Source organism: Hemicordylus capensis, chromosome 2 (assembly GCF_027244095.1).
Source record: "Hemicordylus capensis ecotype Gifberg chromosome 2, rHemCap1.1.pri, whole genome shotgun sequence".
Taxonomy (NCBI): domain Eukaryota; kingdom Metazoa; phylum Chordata; class Lepidosauria; order Squamata; family Cordylidae; genus Hemicordylus; species Hemicordylus capensis.
The window spans coordinates 32,397,435-32,413,517 of NC_069658.1; the positions used below are offsets into that span (position 1 = coordinate 32,397,435).

The 16,083-nt window shown below is 42.7% G+C and overlaps 1 protein-coding gene across 2 annotated transcripts in view; it reads left to right on the top strand.

Annotated features, from left to right (window-relative positions):
* PARP8 (poly(ADP-ribose) polymerase family member 8) overlaps window positions 1–16,083 on the top strand; it is a 244,399-nt gene that overhangs the window by 207,664 nt on the left and 20,652 nt on the right. For both annotated transcript variants that reach the window (XM_053300672.1, XM_053300673.1), the window contains 2 exons: window positions 9,618–9,710; window positions 15,433–15,558. In XM_053300672.1, coding sequence (XP_053156647.1) covers window positions 9,618–9,710; window positions 15,433–15,558 — 219 coding nt within the window. The remainder of the gene's footprint in view (window positions 1–9,617; window positions 9,711–15,432; window positions 15,559–16,083) is intronic.

Consider the following 16,083-nt stretch of genomic DNA (forward strand, 5'->3'; position numbering starts at 1 on the left):
CCTGATCGTGTGTGGGGAGAGTGGGCTTAGCCCGCTCTCCCCGTGGAGCTCCCCAAACCGGGTCTCATTGATCGTGAGACCCAGCTCCTTAACTTGAAGTGTGCTATGGGGAAAGGTAGTTCCAGAGCACAAACCAAAAAGTTAGAAATAAGAATTTTAAAAACTGTTACATGAGGGCTGATTGAAACAATTTGAGTACAGTTGTCCTAGTGCTTTCAAGTGTGCAAAACAGAAGGAAAATGTGTGTTTTCTTAATGTGGCCATGTTCATATAGCAACACCATATTTATTTTCAGTCACCATGTTGCATTTTGGGGGTGCCCACCTATATTTTCTAAAAGCACATATATCTGACCACATTCCTACTAAATCTCATGCTTTGTAGACCAAAGTGCACAATACCATCCACTAGCTGCTCCACAAAGTCCCCTTATTTCAGAGAAAGAGTCCTGCTTTGCAAATGTGGGCAGCATTTTCCCTTCCTGTTAGAACAGTTTCCAACACAGACCCTGGTGTTTTGAAGGTGAAAGCAAAAGCAAATCCAATGTCAAATCATTACATCTGAATTCATAGCCTCCAGCGCATATACACTCAGATTGTTTTATGGTATTTCTGGCATAGGATGGGGAAGCGCTAGGAGCAATATAGATGGGCACTGCATATCTCTTGCAAGATGCAGGGATAATCCACCACCACCCGGCATTATGCCTTCTTGCTTTTTATCAGATTGTTTCTCAGTTCCCATGGAATTCCTACAAATCATGTCAGATTGACGGAAGGAATAGTTCCCACTAATACAGTTCCCAGTAATACAGCAAGAAAGGTGCATTTAAAAAGGGCAATCTGATGCTGTAGCAGCTTTCCTGGAATCAGGTTAATGGCATGCTCCCCAAGAGGGGTAAAGCATCCCAGATGCTTTCTGCATACATACGTAAAAGCATCCCAGAAGCACCTGCACACATACGTCACCTTTATTGTACTCCTTGCCCACTCTCCTCCAAAAATATAGCCCCAAAGTGGGTGGACATTACTTGAGTCAGTGTGTGCAAATTTAACAAAGTACTGAAGTAGAAATAGGAAGCTCATATACTGAGTCAGACCATTGGTTCATCTAGCTCAGTATTGTCTACACAGAATGGCAGCAGCTTCTCCAAGGTTGTAGGCAGGATTCTCTCTCAGCCTTATCTTGGAGATGCCAGAGAGGGAACTGGGAACTTTCTGCATGCACGCATGCAAGTGCTTTTCCCAGAGTGGTCCCATCCCTTAAGGGGAATATCTTACAGTGCTCACATGTAGTCTCCCATTCAAATGAAAACCAGGATAGATCCTGCTTAGCAAAGGGGGCAATTCATGCTTGCTACTATAAGACCAGCAATCCAGTAACACTATGATTTGAGAGTTTGTTTGTTTGTTTGTTTGTTTGTTTGTTTAAAAACTGTGAAGGTAAAGTGTGCCATCGAGTCACCTGATTCAGATCAGGAGTGGGAGAAAGGGCTAAATACCTCCCCCCACCCCATTAAACTGTTTCACCCGTTTTCTGCGTTTTATGCCCTATGACCTAGTGGTCACTGTGCAAGCAAATTTTAAACAGCCAGGATGTGACGGAAATTCATCTGTATTGGCCCGCACTCTGAAACTAATCCGAGTACCGTGACTGGGCCATGAATGATCTCTATGGTGCAACTTCTGCATATTACATTTCTTTCCAGATAATACATCAAAGAGATATAAATAAAGGCTGACTTATGACAGAGTCTGCAAGCAGCACAGCTAAAAAGCCCTTACCCACACTGTTCCTCACAGCCAGCATCAGATTTAAAAGGTTCTTGTTTGTTCACATTGACACATACCATGCATCACCTGCAACATCCTGTGTCTCAGGTGGCAGCCAAACCTGCAAGTGATCATTATGTGCATGTATAGACTGATGCTCGGGATAAGAAGTTTTTCAGTGAGGTGCCATCTGCACAGAACTCCAACACAGGCGAGGGGTCCTTGCCAGCATCATGTCTAATAGGGGTGTGCATGGAACCGTTCTGGGTGGTTTGGTTTGAATTCAAACTGAATTAGAACTGAACCACCGGACCGCAAATCGGTTTCTTAGAACTGGCTGGTGGTCCAGTTCGTGCAGTCGAACCGGTTCGACCCAATTTGGGTGGCTATGCCTGCAAAGGGGAATCCGGCAAGGATTCCCCTTTACAACCAAAGGGGAGACCTAACTCTAAGGGGGTTGAAAGGGTGGGGGGAAGAATGAGAGGGCACCGTACCAGCGCCGTGGTGGTGGTGGTGTGGCAGCGGCTCCCCAAGGCCCTGCCAGCACTACCCCCCAGCAGCGCAGGCCAGTGGTGGCCCAGTTCCTGCCTCCGCACATGCTGAGTGGCGTGCCGGCAGCAATGTGCCCTCTTGCCCATCATCCACCCACCCTTTCAACCCCCTTAGAGTTAGGAATCCCCTTTGCTTGTAAAGGAGAATTCTTGCCACATTCCCCTTTGCAGGCGTAGCCACCTGAACTGGGCTGAATTCTACTGGCCCAATTTAGTTCGAACTTGGATCCCGCTTTTGGTGGGGGCTGGTTCAAACCAACAAACTGGGCTGGTTCAAACCGAACTGAGTTCAAACCGAACTGATTCTGCACACCCCTAATGTCTAAATCGTAGAATGATATTTTGTGGATCAATCAAAAGAATCAAATAAAAATATTTTTGATTGACCGCCCTGAGCCATTTTTGGAAGGGCGGTATATAAATCAATCAATCAATCAATCAATCAAACAAACAAACAAATAGGAACCTTTTAAAGTGATGGATTTCAATCAAATTAATCACTTAAAATATTTTTGATTGACTTAAAAGCCACCTTTTAAAGTGATGGTTTTGTTATATTTAGAAGGGGAATATCACTCAGAACTGTGGTCCTCCCAGTGACTGTTGCTGGTGTCTCCCTTGTGTTTCTTTTCAGATTGTGAGTCCCTTTAGGACATGGAACCATTTCTCTTTCCTTCGGATATATACAGTTAATCACACAATATCTTTTTGTCAAAAAGTACTATATTAAATATTTTAAATAAAATGTGTATATAATATATAGAATAAATATATATGTTAAAAAGACTAACAGTTGGTCAGGAGCGCTCTCTCTCTCTCTCTCTCTCTCTCTCTCTATATATATATATATATTCATTTATTTATATTTTCTCATTCTCTTTCTCTCTCTCTCTCTCTCTCTCTCACACACACACACACACACACACACACACGCACAAGCTGTGTGACTGTACAAGAGGAAGATGTGTCACCATTGCAGAGAGCTTTCAGTGTTCTGTAGTGGCAATTGCACAAGCAAAAATTTTTTGCCAGCCTTTCCTTCTCTAAGAATTAACCCACAAGACTCAAAAATATGTCCCTGAGGATTTCATATATTTGGATGGTGCAACCCCTCAGTTTTATATATTTGGATGGTGCAAGACATTTCTGGGGGAAGGAGAGATCTGCAAAAAACACCCCTCCCTTGGGTAATCACCACTACAGAACTCCAGAACCAGGCCACATGGTTCCAGAGGATGCTAGTCCAGGGTTTCTTAACCTTGGGGCCCCAGATGTTGTTGGACGACAACTCCCATCATCCTCAGCCAAAAAGGCCATGTTTGGAGATGATGGGAGTTGTCGTCCAACAACATCTGGGGGCCCAAGGTTAAGAAACCCTGTGCTAGTCCTTTTGTATAAGATAGCAAGTGCTGTCTTAAAGAGACATGTCTTGCTATGTGAAGAGAGAACAGGGAAGGTCTCTCCCAAGATGACATCTGCTGTCAGACATGTGGCCATTATCTGAGAGCAAATAAAGTATTTCTTTTTCTTTAGAACTAATGTTTTTCTCCTATGAAAATATATACAGATTTAGGTAAGATTTCTTTAATCTGGTTGATAGCCCTACCAAATTGCTTCTTATTTCTGCCTTATGAAATGTCCTTTGAACTTGAAGGTGCTCACAGTCCTGTGCTGAAAATGGTTGGCCTAATTAACATTTCTTCTTTCCACTTTGACAGAAAAAGCAAGGAATTTGGCCTCTTGGGGAAATCGGCAGTGTCCTTATAGCTAAAGAGCAAAACGTAGCATGCCTATAAGGCTGATCTCCATTGCAAAAACTTTCCTAAGTTGGAACCAGGAAGCTGCTAATGTTTCCTTATTTCCCCCTTAATGACACCTGCTGAAAGATTAGCATTCCTTTCTGTACACTCTTTATTTTTAGATCAATAGTAGTTTAGAGTGCCAGTCGTCTTCTAGCCTTATTAGTGTCTTTGTAGTATGCCTCCTTTGAGCTTCATAAAAGCTTTGAGAAATTGACAGGATAAATCAGATCACTTGCTCTGATGGGACTGGTACTTTGAGTGGCTGTGTTTAATGGGAAAGGAATCAGGAAGCTATATACCGTATTTTATGGACTATAAGACTCACTTTTTTCCTCGAAAAATATCTGTCAAAATTCAGGAGCGTCTTATATGTTTTAACAGTTTAATATGTTAAAACTCTGAAAAACTGGATTAAAATTAAGGTGCGTCTTATAGTCTGTAGCGTCTTATAGTCCGTAAAATACGGTATTAGGAAAGCAATATATACTAACAGCATGCCTTTGTAGCCAGGATATTTTCCCTGCCTCTTCTCCAGCCCATCACTGAATGAAGGCCATGTACTATCCAGCTTAATAGATAAAAATAAGGATGTGCTTCTACACTTGTTTTATATTAAGAAGCACTGCCTTAACCCCCACATTACAGAATTCTCTGCCTGCTCTGTGCTCAGTTTCGTTATTCTTCGGTAGCTTGTCCTCCAGTGATTTAAAAGCCAAGATGTTGTGTTCTTTGGGTTAAAATATATATTCTAAAAAATATTATCATACAAACATATTATCAGCAATTGAAAATATGAGTGGCAGCCATTAATTGGCAGGCTGTATACTACATAGCATCAGAGGTCCATATGCGTATATTGATATAAATTTATCCACATCCCACTGAGATGCTGAAGTTCCAGAAACCCTGAAGAAGGAAAACTCAGCTCAAACTAATAAAGTGTTAGCAAAGTATCCCTTAAAAGGAAAAATCAGGGGGAAATCGTAATTTACACAAGAACATAGTAAGCTGCCTTATACTGAGTCAGACTGTTGGTCCATCTATCTCAGTATTGTCTACACAGAATGGCAGAGACTTCTCCAAGGTTACAGGCAGGAATCTCTCCTAGCCCTATATGGACATGCCAGGGAGGGAACTTGGAACCTTCTGCAGGCAATCATGCAGGTGCTCTTCCCAGAGCGGCACCATCCCCTAAGTGGAATATCTTACACACGTAGTCTCCCATTCAAATGCAAACCAGGGCAGACACTGCTTAGCAAAGGGGATAATTGTGCTACCTCAAGACCAGCTCTCCTCTATACCAAGGGCAAATACCAAAAAATAGGACTGAGCACTCACAAATCATTTATTTTGGAGGCTTGCTCATTTTGAGAGTTCCCGTTTATTTAAGTTTTGAATCCGTTACACACACACACACACACACACACACACACACACACACACACACCCTTGTCTCAGGGCTCTTGTGGAGGTTCCCATCTCCCCCCCACATCATTTTGGGGAAATTTTTTTTTTTAATGCTTGCTTCAGTTTTCACTGTCACCTATGTCAGTGATGGCAGGAGCTACAATGCACAGCAGTTGTGGCTGTGGGTGTTTATTGCCTATAGGCAATATAGGTGTTCATATTCCCATGGTTAAAGGCATTTGTCTGATTAAAATCCCTTCTTCCCTCTTTGACAAAAAAGAGGTCTTTATGCATTGTGCATGGTACAGAGCAGTGTGCTAAGAAAACAGATAGAGGAGATAGAAGAGACCTCTCTCCTGCCTTCTGCATGTACCAGTAGTGCTGCACAGGGGAGGCTGTTTTTGTGAGGGGACAAGTGAGAGGGTGCTTTGGGGAGAGGGAGGTAGAAGAAGTCATAGAAGAACTCAGACTTACAAAGCTGCCCAGCTCTAGTGCTCAAACATTGCAGGTTCTGTCAGGAAGTGGCGGTTTGAGCCCCCAAACAAATGTCCCTGAGGGTCTTGCAGACCTCAGGGACATATTCCCATGATGCATATTTGGCTACAAAAGGAAGGGGATGGGATGGGATGGGAAATTACCCATCCCATGTAACACCAGCACTGTGTTAGTTTGGATGTTGGCCATTATATTGGCCAGCTCATTTTCCCAATCTTGTTAGCTGCTCAAGGTTTGTTTACCTCTTCCGTGACAACTTCAGAACTGAACTTATTATAGAACATTTTGAGTTAACTAACTAGAGGCCTGCAGTGCAGGTCTTCTAAAGTGTGCGATCAGAACAGTGATGGAGGTAATAAACACTTTATGTCTAGAGGGCCATGCTACAGTGAATTGGATAGTGTTAGGCTTCATCTGCTGCCTAATTCAACGTAACACAGCAGATGAGATAAATCAAATGTGTGATGCTGTACTGAATTTGAAGGATGATGGCTCTTCTAAAGCAATCTCTGTGAAAATATTTCAGTGTTGTACCCATCATGCAGTCACTGAGGGGGAAAAAACCCTGCCAACGAAACTGCAAGAAGCTCTTAAAGAAGCAGGGGAAGCTGTCGATGCAGCGGTGCACCTGGCAAAGCAATGTTTTAGAACAAATCCCTCCTAAATCTTAATATTTATTCCATACAGCGTTTGGTGCAATTTTTGTTCTGTTCTGTTTTCATTTCTCCTGAACACATGACCCTTAGAATAAAGTAAGTCTAACGATCCTAATGACAAGCGAGAAGCATAGGAACGGTGCAGTGGGGTAGTGTGTTTTACGATTTCTGGCATAACATACAGTAACGTTTCTCCAGAAACTCAGAAGGATATCTGAGGTCCTGCTTTTATTCAGTGAGGAAAAGCTGAGAGTATGGATACATAAAAGTTCTACTTCTACATGTTTCAAGAAAGGTTTCATAAAATGCAGTCGGTTTACAGAGGCATCCGGGGCGGGGGGGCCGAGGGGAGCTAGCACCTCCCAGTAAGTAACACAGCTCTATCCCTTTGTGGAATCCCTGGGGCCATTTGAAGGAAAGGCACTTTTTACCCAAGTATTTTTGTCTATTGTGTCACCAATCAATGGCCCAGACAATCCAAGAGCCAGTAACATGTGCTGGTTCTGTGGTTATATGACAGGATTGTTCATGCAAAATTTAGTATCTGTAGGTCATCAGGAAGTATGACTTTATTTCCCACAAACAAACAAATTCTTAAAAATATAGATTATATTTATTTTGATTTTTTCCCCATTTTTCAAAAAATGGGATGATGATTTGGTCATTTTATTTAGTACCAAAGCAGATATATACTTAGGAACATAGTGAACATAGGAAGCTGCCATATGCTGAGTCAGACCCTTGGTCTGCCTAGCTCAGTATTGTCTATACCAACTGGCAGCAGCTTCTCCAAGGTTGCAGGCAGGAATCTCTCTCAGCCCTATCTTGGAGAAGCCAGGGAGGGAACTTGGAACCATCTGCTCTCTTCCCAGAGCAGCTCCATCCCCTGAGGGGAATATCTTACAGTGCTCACATGAGGCCTCCCATTCACATGCAACCAGGGTGGACAGGTCATGGACAGGGGGGACAGGTCATGCTTGCTACCACAAGACCAGAAGCCTTTAGGAGGTGAAGCAACTCAAATTCAATTAATCATGAATAGTTGGAGGATATTTTAATCATGATGTGCTTGGAGAGCCACCACCATCACCCAACAGGCATTTAAATTGTACTAAGAAATTTGCTTATTCTGGCTAGTTTTCTTCCAACAAGCAACCAACAAAAATATTTTAACAAAACAAGCACACAGATTTTTGAATTGTTAACTATTTTAGTTATAAATGTAAAGTTTTTTTAAAAAAATAAAATTCAATAGGCTGTTTCAGCCAAGTCATCATGAGAAATGTAAAATATTGAGCTGTGCAGCTAACTTAGTCGTATTCTTCATCTCTGCCTGCCTCTTTGTTCAAAGTCTGGAAATGAAAGACAAGCTTTCCTGCTTTTTCAGTTCCCAAAATATATTTCTCCATTTAGAAATTTGGATTAATTCATTTAGAATGAATTAATCCAAAGGAAGATAAGCATTCTCTCTACACTTGCAGAAGGTCCCAAATCCAAATGTTTAAGTGACTTCCACCAACTCTTTTAAAACTTCATCAGCAAACATTTCTTGAACTGGCCACTCTTAACCCTGAAATTTATTTTCAGAATAAGTTTCCTAATGACTGCATAGATATGTTCTGATCACTTTTTGTTTCACTTTCTATTGCTCTCTCTTGTCCCTTGCTCAGGGATCTACTCCATCCCTTAGATCTAGTCCTCCTCCTTGCTCAGATCTACTCCATCCCACCCACCCAAGTCCACTATTCATTTTTCTCTTTGCACATCTAGAGAGAGAGGTAAGGGCTTGACTGTGTGCATGTGAACCACCTACAGAACAGAACCTGATCAGGTCTGTTATCTCTCATCTCCATATACTACTGTTCACAAGTATGTTTACAGAATATGGTTAGAAGTTGTAGTTGCTATTTATGATTATATATTTTATCTAGGTGCTTTTTTACAAATTGTTTTGAGGAAACTGTAAAATCGAATTTAAATTTAAAAATCTGATTTAAATAAAAATTGGTTTTTTAAATTAAATCTTCTTGGGGGTGCAGAACTGGTTCAAAACAAATCAGGTTAAATTCGACCCAGCCCAGTTTGTCTGGTTCGAACTCAAACTGGACCAGCCTAAAAAAAAAGGCGGCCAGTCCAAGTTCGAACTGGACTGGGCCTGGTCCGATATGTACTGGTATGACCTGCTTTGATCCAGTTCGGAAGCTATGTTTGTAAAGGTGAATCTGATGAGGAGATTCGACCGGTTCATCCCGGTTTGACCACTGGCCAGTTTGACCAAATCGGCTTTCGAAGCAGCAGTTCAGTTCAAATTCGAACTGAACAGTGAAACCCAGTTCCATGCACACGCCTAGTCTTGACCCTTAGGGATATTTATCCCACTTCAACCCATTCCATTCTTGCCTAGTCACCAACCCTTCTTCCTCCTTAACAGCCAGTTTGTTTTCCCACCCAAACTTACTTGATGGTGACAATGGTGACAGAGAGAATGGATATGGAGCGACCATTTTGCTCTAAAATACTGCTTCCTAAATACCTGGAACCTTGGAAATTCAGCCAGGGCTCCTGTGACCTTACTAGAGGCATAAGGAGATCTGTCTGGAAGCTACATTTCCCAAGGGTCCTAGTACGTTATCCAAGGTTCCTGTTGCATAGGACACAACTACAGCGGTATTCTAAGGCATAACAGAGGCTTCATCATGAGGCCACCCATCATCAATCAGCAATCCCCCATCATCACTGCGCCCACGTAGATTGTGAGGAAAGGGAGGGGGCCTTTGGCAGGGGGCTGGGGAGAAGTACCCAGGCACTGCTGTGCTCCTGATGACATTATTGGGAGTGTCATGAGGCTGAACTTTGGGAAGAGCTGGGAAATAAGATAAAAAATCAGTTTTCTCAATGTAAATCACACTTTTCCTCTCTCTCCATTTCTTTCAGCCTACTGTATGTGAACGGGAGCTGTGTGTATTTGCTTTCCAAACTCTAGGAGTGATGAATGAAGCTGCAGATGAAATTGCAACAGGGGCTCAGGTAAAAACAAATACATCTATAACTTATATACAGGCGATCCTTGATTATTGGGAGTTCTCCTTTCACAGTTTCAGCTATTCGTTGTTTGGCTGTATATACATATTATGTTATAATTCTGTACACCACCTAGATATTTCAGTATATAAGTATATAAAGTATATAAACTGAATGAATGAATGAATGATGTACCCAGTTCCCATTATCGTGGGGGTGAATTTTGGGCATTCATGGTTCCTGTGCATGCATTTCAAACTTCTGGTGGCATTTCCAAATTGGGGACACTTCTGGAGGCAGTGTGGCACCATATTGGGGCTTTGTAAACAATGGGATTTGGATTTCGAGGGGAGGTGGGTTTTGGAGGTTATTACTGGAGAGCTGGAATGGCCAAGGTATGGTGCTGTATGACTGTTATCCCCCCCTTTTTTTATTGTTGTTATTTTTAGCACTTCTTAATGTACTGAGGAACCTAACCCCAGCATCCCCCTAGGCACAAGGTTTCAATTATCACGGCTTCAGCATTTGCGATATAGCCAAAAACATAACCCCCATGATAACTGAGGGCCTCCTGTACACTACACACACAATTATGGGTGAACTATCTTTATGAGCTATCTTTATATAAGTTTTATATGTCCCCAATGAGTTGCAAGCACAGCGATCAAATGCTATGATTATACTGAGTGATTTGGTATTTTCAAAAGAGCTCACCTTAACGCCAATGAAGACTTGAATACCAAGTTCAAACTCTCATTTTATTCTACTCAAACACAGTGGCTGATGCCCTAAATAATGAAGCGCTTGCAGGAGAACATTGTGCACAAAGCTGTTGTGCTAGCTGCTTGTGTGAAGTCTGTAGCGTATGTTCCAAGCAAGTATTGCACTATTGCAAGCATGCATTATCTGCTTTAAAGGAAACTTTTGCACAAGAGGGCTATAGCACTTTAGTGCAAGAGACCAGTTCCGAAACCCCCCGCTTTTAGTGCAAAAATGCAGCCTTCTTGTGCTAGTGCAACATTGTAAAATTGTGCAAGTGCTTCATTAGTCAGGGTGTCATTTAGTAAGTATAATTGGGCTTACGTTTAAGTATAATCATTTATTTTCACCTGCAGGAATACCAGAGTTCTTTTGCCATTAAACACTCCGTAGTGATGCTAGGCCATATAACTGTCCAAGCAACACAGGAAGCTGCCTTATTCCGAGTCAGACTGTTGTCCATCTAGCTCAGTATTATTTACACTGACTGGCAGCAGCTGTTCAGGGCTTCAGGCAGGAGACTTTCCAAGCCCTACCTGGCAATGCCAGGGATTGGATCTGAGACCTAAAGCAGGCACTGTACCACTGAGCTACAGCCCACTTGATGGAACAAGCCTGTCTCTTCAAACATGTCTGTCTGAGTTGCATCTACAGTAAAGCAGGCCAGGGGCAGACACTTTAAAACACCTAAGGGATGGATATATGAGAGGAGAGCTGGTCTTAAGGAAGCAAAAATGACTTGTCCCCTTAGCTAAGCAGGGTCTGCCCTGGTTGCATATGAATGGGAGACTAGAAGTGTGAGCAATGCAAGATATTCCCCTCAGGGGATGGAGCCGCTCTGGGAAGAGCATCTAGGTTCCTAGTTCCCTCCCTGGCAGCATCTCCAAGATAGGGCTGAGAGAGACTCCTGCCCACAACCTTGGAGAAGCCACTGCCAGTCTGTGTAGATAATACTGAACTAGATAGACCAATGGTCTGACTCAGTGTATGGCAGCTTCCTATGTTCCTATGGGCAGAGGCATCCTGAACCTGCCTTCCATCCACACCTTTTGCTCCATCTCATTCCAGGCTCTTTTCTCCTGGCTGAACTTACTTCAGTTATCCAAGCTGGTGGGAAACATATGACAGAGGACAAAATGCAGGATAAAATTGGTAGAAGAGTTCAGCCACTTTTGTCGTTGCACACACTTGCTGCTTTAAATTTACTTACTTACTTACTTACATCTATATCCCACTCTTCCTCCAAGAAGCCTAGAACAGTGTACATAATTCTGTTTATCCTCACAGCAACCCTGTGAGGTAGGTTAGGTTGAGAGATAAGTGACTGACCCAGAATCACCCAGTGAGTTTCATGGCTAAACAGGGATTTAAACTAGGGGTGTGCACGGAACCAATTTTCATGATTCTGTCTGAATTTGAATCTAATTCAGACCAGTCCATGGTTCAGTTGGACCAACCAGCCAGTCCGGTCCATCCGACTGAACCTGCTCAATCCCGTTCAACAATTTGTGCAGCTGTAAAGAGGAATCCAGTGAGGAGTCCCTTTTGCTTCTGAAGTAAAAAAGGTTTTTGTAAAGGGCAGCAAGGGAGTGATGATTAAGAGGAGGAGAGCTGGTCTTGTGATAGCAAGTATGACTTGTCCCCTTAGCTAAGCAGGGTCTGCCCTGATTGCATATGAATGGGAGACTTGATGTGTGATATTCCCCTGAGGGGATGGAGCTGCTCTGGGAAGAGCAGAAGGTTCCAAGTTCCCTCTCTGGCTTCTCCAAAATAGGGCTGAGAGAGATTCCTGCCTGCAACCTTGGAGAAGCCGCTGCCAATCTGGGTAGACAATACTGAGCTAGATGGACCTATGGTCTGACTCAGTATATAGCAGCTTCCTATGTTCCTATGTTCCTAGGTGCCTTTAAAAGTCAAATAGAAGGTGTTTGTCGGCAGGCCTATGGTGCTCCCCTGCATCCTTGCAGCAGTGGCAATATTGCCAGTAAGCACCTTCTACTTGACTTGTAAAGCCACCTCTCACTCACTGCTCCCCTGCCTGCCTTTACAAAACCTTTTTTTTACTTCAGAAGCAAAGGGGAATCCTCCTCGGATTCCCCTTCATGGCTGCTCAAACTGATGAACCAGTCCGCGGGCAAACTAGGCTCAGTCTGGTTCAATCATGGACCAGAACCCTTTCTCAATGGCCACTCCAGTCCATGATTGAACCTGTCAAACTGGCCCAGTTCATGGCGGACCGGTTTGATTGTGGACCATTTCGGCACACCCCTAATTTGAACTCAGATCTCTTTGGTCCTAATCCCACACTCTAACCACTGAACAACACTGCACACGGACTCACTCCAGACCTGCATTAGAAGGCACAGGTTTGCTGGCTTTGGGCCTCAGTTTGTGCTTGTTGAATTCAGCCCCAGTTATTCTAGGGAAGAGTCAATCATTCTGGTTTTAGGCTTCCATTGTTTGAGTTGGCTCAAACATCTAGGTCACCTTAGAAAGTCCTCCCTACATTGGCTAGAGTTACACAGTGATTCTTTGGTTAAGCTGGGATTTAATTCCATGTTTCTTGGGCAACTAATGCAGTATTCTGTCTGCTGGGCATCACTGGCTTGCTGGCAAGAAGATTTTCTATTTATGCCAAATGGGCAGAGGAGAGAAAGCATAACAGCCTAGATCTGCCTCCTCTTTCTGATGTCTCTCATTTTCACTTCATTTCTTGAAAGGACCATCTCTTTTTATTTCCCTCCAGAGATCTGAATGTAAAGATTTTAGAACTGTTCCTAGCATGAGTCAGAGTCCATCTGGGATTGTGGGTGGAACCAGAGGGATGTGTTAATCAAAATCCATCTTTCTTTCTTTCTTTCTTTCTTTTCTTTTTCTTTTTTAATGTTCTCCCAGAGTGAGCCACTTTACATCAAAGAACTGTTATTGGAAAGATAAGAAGTGCTGAACAAAATAATTCATTTCATACCTTGCTATTAAATAAGAATGTGTTTGCAACTTAGAATTTCAGAATACTTGACAGGTTGTATCACTCAACTTACAGTTCTCCTTCAGTACTCTAGTTGGAACTGAACTAGAGTACTCAAAGAGTGTTCTGGTCTTGAACAAACTGCGGGTTTGTTAAACATGGCCTTGCCATATAAACATCCCATATAAAAGGAATGTTGGGGCTGGGGAGTGAAACAGCCCCCGTCTCCCACCTCACCTCGCTGCACTCTGCTGCTTTAACCAGTTTTCTCTGTGCTTCTCTCACCACCAGAGTTCAGACTGGAGGAAAACTGCTTAAAAGTAGTGGAGTACAAGGTAAAGCAGGGGGAGCAGGTAAAGCAGTGGGGGACACACCCTGCTTTGGTAGTAGAGTGTGGGCAAAAGTAGTGGAATATAGGCAAGGCAAATCAGGGGGAACACACACACACACACACACACACACACACACACACACCAGCCACATGCTCCTTATTATATACATCTCAACCCTCCCTTTATAGGTGAACAGGACAAGAATGTCTTTAACAAACACGCAGTTGCCCCAATGCCCTTGCATCATTTCCTCTTTTTAAAGCATGCATTCAAATAATTTAACCATAGTTTGCTCTTTTTAGAAATGTCCTTTCAAATGTCCTTTTAAAAGTCTGCTTGCCCCTTTCAGAAATGTTCTGTTCTAAGAGTGTCGTTAATTTTGCTAATTCATTTATCAAAATAAATTTACATGTAGCCTCTTATTAACTAGTCTGTCTATGGATAATGAAAGATAAAGTTTCCTACTCTGGATTTGTATCATCAACCTAGAGCTTCAGCAAAAAGACTAGAGTTAGGGGTGGCTCCAGCACGGACTCATTCTAAATTCCTGGGCTCAGTCCGGCGTGATCGTAGCTGAGAGGATCCCTGGTTTCCAGTCGCGGTGTCCCACTGATGCAGTGATGGTTTGCCCACAGTTTGGCTGTGGAGCTCGCTGAGATCGGCCTTGGAGGCCAAGCAACAGAAGGGGCTCTCCTCTCCTGCAACTGGAGTTTGGCTGGCCACAGTTTGGTGAACGACTGTGCCACAAGTTGGCATTTCAAATTGAAACCCCTGGCACAATTAACTGTAGTTATCTGTTATGTCTGATAGCTCTCTCTCTCTCTTTCTCTTCCTCACTCACTCTCCATATCCCTCTCCTTCTCCTTCCCTCACCCCCTTCTCCCTCTCCCTCCCTCCTAGTCTGAAAAGACAATTGAAATAATATTTTGGCCCCCAAAAGCTCACTCTAGATTGCATATAAAAGATAGTTCTTTAGTGGTTCCTGGCATCCAAAAAAAAAAAAATGCTTAAAATGATATAATTCAAAGCTGTTGTTTTTACTCTCAAAAAGACCGGATCCTTCTTAAGACCGTTAATTTTGCTTCTATAAAAGTATCTTTAAAAGTCCATTTTCTCAGCCATATTGCTGGGCTCGCTGCCTGGTCAGCTCATGATGCCATCTGTGTGTTCTGGAGCCCTATGGCTAATTATGGAGAAAACTTTCACGCCAGCAGCCCCTCCTACTTCAAAACAATCAATTTAGTTCATGTTATTTAGTCCTTGAAATGTTGCTTTGAGTAGAGACAGTAATATTGTTTTGGTTAGTTGTGTTCTTTCTCCTCATTAAGGTCAGACTGGTCCCCTGTCAATGTAAGGCCTTGATATGTGTACAGATAAACTGCTGAACAGCACAAAGGCAGAAAGGTTATTTTTTTCCAGCTTCCAAGCAGCTCTGGCACAAAAATGGCTCCTTTCGTGTCAAGCAGGAAGGCCAGATTGCATTTATCCATGACAACGCAAAAAGTCAATTGACTGGTTGCTCTTGCTAGAGTTTTCCGTTTGAGAGCTGCGGTGCATGAAAAGACGAATCTGATCCATGTTTTAGAAGAATCTACTACAAAAAATACTAGTGATATTGTTTCCTATAAAGTCATTTTTTTCACACACGTCTGTTTTAATAAATCTCCAGGTTGTAGACTTGTTGGTATCCATGTGTCGCTCTGCATTAGAATCACCCAGGAAAGTTGTCATTTTTGAGCCATATCCGTCTGTAGTTGATCCTAATGACTCTCAGATGCTGGCCTTTAATCCCAGGGTAAGTATATGCTAAATGCTTGGTTTTTGTATTAAATTTACATTTTATAGTGGGAGTTCTTGTATGTTTCTAGTGAACTTAAGGCCTCACCCTGACTCCCATGATTCACCTTTCCAATGCTATGGATTTAAATCTGTAACCACTGTCCCAAAATCTGTAACCACTGTCCCAAAATCTGTGTAGGAAGGGTTGATCTAAATGATGTACCTCTTGCATGATTGGGGTCTGGCTACTTGGTTTTTTGAATGTAAATTGGCATGTGTGGATGGCAGTCTTTACTGGAACGAAGTCAGGGTCAAAGGGCTAAAGCAACCGCTCCCATACATGCTGTTTACGCTAATAAAATCAGACATGCTGGCCCAAATCATGCAACAGGCAGATGATCTGTTTTGAATCTGAGATCTAGCTCAAGCTAAACCACTATAAAAGAAGCCTGGTTAGAATGTATACCAAAAAGGAGGAAAGGTAACACCAAGTCCAGGAGGATGACAGCATGGCTAACAAGTAAAGTCTAGGAATCTATAA